At 41.7% G+C, this 4,094-nt stretch overlaps 1 protein-coding gene across 1 annotated transcript; it reads right to left on the bottom strand.

The window, feature by feature from the left end:
- Window positions 1-2,275: 2,275 nt before the first annotated feature.
- LOC101640493 (hippocampus abundant transcript 1 protein-like) lies at window positions 2,276-3,753 on the bottom strand. The gene is given in 1 exon segment (XM_013005592.2): window positions 2,276-3,753. A coding segment is annotated over 1 exon segment (1,473 nt). The 5' UTR covers window positions 3,749-3,753.
- Window positions 3,754-4,094: the final 341 nt, after the last annotated feature.

Here is a 4,094-nt window from a genome sequence, read left to right on the forward strand (position 1 = left end):
GACCATGAGGTGTAGAAGGAATCAGATACCAGGCATCAAAGAACAAAAAATCATATCATTGTAAATGGGGGTGGGGTGCAGAGTGGAGACCCAAAGTCCATCTGTAGGCAACTAGTTGGACACCCCTTTACAGAAGGGCCATGGGGAAGAGACGAGCTAGTCATGGTGCAGGGTAGCAACAATGTAACATACTACTTTCCTCTAGTTCTTAAATGCTTCCTCTCCCCCCCCATTATCATGATCCCAATTCTACCTTACAAATCCGGCTAGACTAGAGGATGTACACTGGTACAGATAGGTCTGGAAATACAGGGAATCCAGGATGGATGATCCCTTCAGGACCAGTGGTGAGAGTGGCGATACTGGGAGGTTCGAGCAAAGGTCGGGTAGAAAGGGGGAACCTATTACAAGGATCTACATATAATCTCCTCTCTGGGGACAGGCAACAGAAAAGTAGGTGAAGGGAAAAATTGGACAGTATAAGATATGATAAAAATTTATAAATTATCAAGGGTTCATGAGGGAGTGGGGAGTGGGGAGGGAGGGGGGAAATGAGGAGCAGATACCAAGGGCTCAAGTAAAAAGCAAATGTTTTGAAAATGATGATGGCAACAAATGTACAAATGTGCTTGACACAATGGATGTATGTATGGATTCTGATAAGAGTTGTACAAGCCCCCAATAAAATGATTTAAAAACAAAACAAAACAAATCAAGCTCAAAGTCTATCTAAAGGGAGATCAAATGACAAGGTTTTAACCATTCAAATCTGGTTGATCATTTAATCAACAATTGTCTCTCCAATACTCTCTGATAATCAAGTTATTCCCATCCCTCATTTATGGTGAGAGAGGAATCACTGGAGGTTTATTCCATGTGTAGATCTTGTAAATGTATTATGGGCTTCCACTGTCATCCAAAGCATTCTGCAAACCAGAATTTCACAGTTTAAGCTCTGATACCATTCCCTCCTTCAGATTTAGATTATATCATCTGCAATCCTTGGATCACAGATGTTGGTGTGCTTTTTCCACGTGGGCTTAGTTGAATTCTCACTTAGATGGCTGTGTGTTTTAAAACAAGATGCTATTTTTCAGATAGCCAGACACCATCAAATTTATTCACCATACTTTGCTATAACAACCATATCTTCCAGGTTTCCTTCATAAGGGTGAGTGCGATCTGTCGACAGGTGGACTAACATTTACTTACTACTTCAAGCCCCTACTTGCTTTATTAAGCTATGTAGTATTCTGGTAGAGCTGTGCCTGATATTGTCAGTAGATATTATTGTAAGTTTTGCTTGACTACCAACTCCCATTTTTGTAAAAATAATGCCCAGTCATATAAGGGCTTAATTTGTTCAAGTCAATAATCCATGTATTAAGATTTGTAGTTAGCCTACACTTGTTTAATCTCCCTTTCTCAACTGTGTTCTAAATACATTATCATGGACCAAATCAATGACACTATAAACAGAAGGACCTTATACTCCAAGTAGATAATTGAAAAGATTCTCTACCATAAAATGATATAGATGTCTCTATGATAAACCAGAGGGCAGATAGAAAACAGAGATTTAGGAATGGAGTTTGGGCTTGTACTTGTAACCTACCTCCAATCTAAGAACAATTAATTCTTACAACATGTTCCTGCTCGATACTCGCCCTCATGATGGAAACATGGAAAATATGGCTGCTATAGCATTGATATATAGGCTATGAAATATTTCATAGCTGGTTTTTTTTTCAGATTTAGTACAATTTCTTAAAGTTTTTTAATGCAAACAATTTATTACCATTTCTTTCCTTTAGTGCATCTGCATTAAGGCTTTGAATTATTTGACCCAAGATTTTACAATATTAAAATCTGACTCGATTTACAATGTTAAAACAAATAGGTCCACAACCATACTACCGACCGTGTCTCACTGAGACTCAGCGTAGAGTTAAAGCTCAACACCTTAAGCAAATGGTAGCAGAGACATATGCTAATAGCTAAGAAGTTACATATATAGTTTTTAATTAAAGGATGCATAATAAAACAAAGTGTAGTGGCACGAAATTGGTGCTAATAAACAAGGTTTCTTTGTAAAAGAAATGGTAACATCCTTGGAAAACCGTCCTGTTCTTTCTTTAGCTCCCACGAAGTTCATGCAGATACAAGTCTTAAGACAATCCAAGTACACTGCAGATGGAAATGGGATGTACATCCAGAACTACGGGTGAAAACTAAGACCTAGGTGCGGATAGGAAAAGCTTCCTGATTTCTGTCGTCACACATTTGTGTCTTGGAGTAAAGGTTCTTTGGCCTCTCCGGGGGCTTGTGTACTGTGAGGATGGCTGTGAGCACCACAGTGCTTTTTCCAACTGCTGGACCTTAAGCTCAAGTTGATATGTTCCGGAATAAACAAGGCAATGAGCAGAGCCAGCAGTACCAAACAGGCTCCAAAGAGGAATGGGGGCCCAGGGATGATGATGTTCAAAGTGATGCTGGGGCTTGTGTTTGTTCCCAAGTCGGTTCCTGTTATTGGCAGTTCTTTAAGTTCCATGTGGAATATGTAGAAGATGAATCCATAAAGGGCAGGTCCCAGACCATTGCACAACCCTCAAATTCCTGTTATCATTCCTTGAACAACACCTTGTTGATCGGCATCAGCAGTTCGTGAAACAAGTGCACTGACAGCTGGGAAGGTAATGCTAGACATGGCTGCCACTGCCCCAGCAGCCCACATCATCCAAGGCTCTGAACCAAAGCCATACCATGCCAGCTGTAGTATTTGAAATCCCAGACCCAATAAAATGGTGCTTTTATTTCCAATCGACCTCATAGGTAAACTCAAGACTACAGTCTGTGCAATAATGGAAAGAATGCCAAGAACTGCTATAAATGCTGCAACACTTTCTGGTGAAAATTTCATTATCTGTCTGAGGTATAAAAACAAGCTGGAATATTGGCCTGCCTCTGGTAGGTAGGAGAGAAATACCTTGATGCAGATTAGCAGCACTATGTTGTCTTGGCCCACTTTTTTTAAAAATGCAAAGAGGTCAGCCTGCTCCCAGGAGATGGGTGCTCCCCATGATGCAGGACGCATCTTCTCAGGCAACGACTCTGGCACCGCAAAGAGGATGAAGCAAATATCTAGCAAAGCTATTTCTATAGCTAGGACCACCTCTAAGCTGTCTCCAGACACTCGGCCAAGGTAAGCTCCAACTGCAGGACTGGTTACTAAACTCACAGCAAATGTTGCTGAAACCAGTCCATAAGCCATACTTCTTTCATGTTCTTGGGTTATATCTGCTACATATGCAAATACCACAGAGAAAGTCACTGCAAAAACCCCAGAAACAGAGATAACAGCAAAGTACCACCACGGGCTGATCTTAATTAATGGAATTGGGGCACATGTGAAAAACACTGTTAGCAGCAAGAACGATTTTCGGCCCCAAACATCAGAAAGAGCACCAATAAGTGGGGCACTGAGGAATGACAACAAACCCGTTACTCCTTGAATTAATCCATTCATCAGAAATGTATGTTTGGGGAAGGTTTCATGCAATACCACCAAAGCGGGTGCTGTCAATAATCCCCAAGCAAAAAACTCCAAAAAGATGACAATAACCGCATGACAAACACTGGGAGAGCCAATTCCTTGAGGCGTGCCTCCGTCCTTAATGATGATCTTCTTAGCCAGCATGATACTGCGGTTTGCAGCCGTTTTTTCTTCTTCCCCTGGGTCATTTACCATCCTCCATTCCTGGCGTTGCTGCAGCCACTCCCGGGCGGCCGGCCCCAGCGGCGAGTTTCACAGCTGTTTTTAAGAATGAGTTCATCCATATCTATACCTTTGTGGAATGTCCTTAATGGATGAGCAATAAATAGGTAGTTGTGGTAGTTACATAATCTGGTGTCAATTTGGGATTTGAGAGGATTAAAAGTGAAGGGGTGGAGTTTAGTCTGTCAATCAAGTCATAGCCAATGAGACCACTGTGTGGGCATGGCTTTCTCCTGAGAATTCTGGGAACTCTAGTATTTCCTCCTGGGAGGTGGGAGACACCTCTCTCTCTGGGCTCATTCCCTTGGAGACTCTCTAC

Source organism: Echinops telfairi, unplaced genomic scaffold (genome assembly GCF_000313985.2).
Source record: "Echinops telfairi isolate 266 unplaced genomic scaffold, ASM31398v2 ScPeMD7_7468;HRSCAF=8506_0, whole genome shotgun sequence".
Taxonomy (NCBI): domain Eukaryota; kingdom Metazoa; phylum Chordata; class Mammalia; order Afrosoricida; family Tenrecidae; genus Echinops; species Echinops telfairi.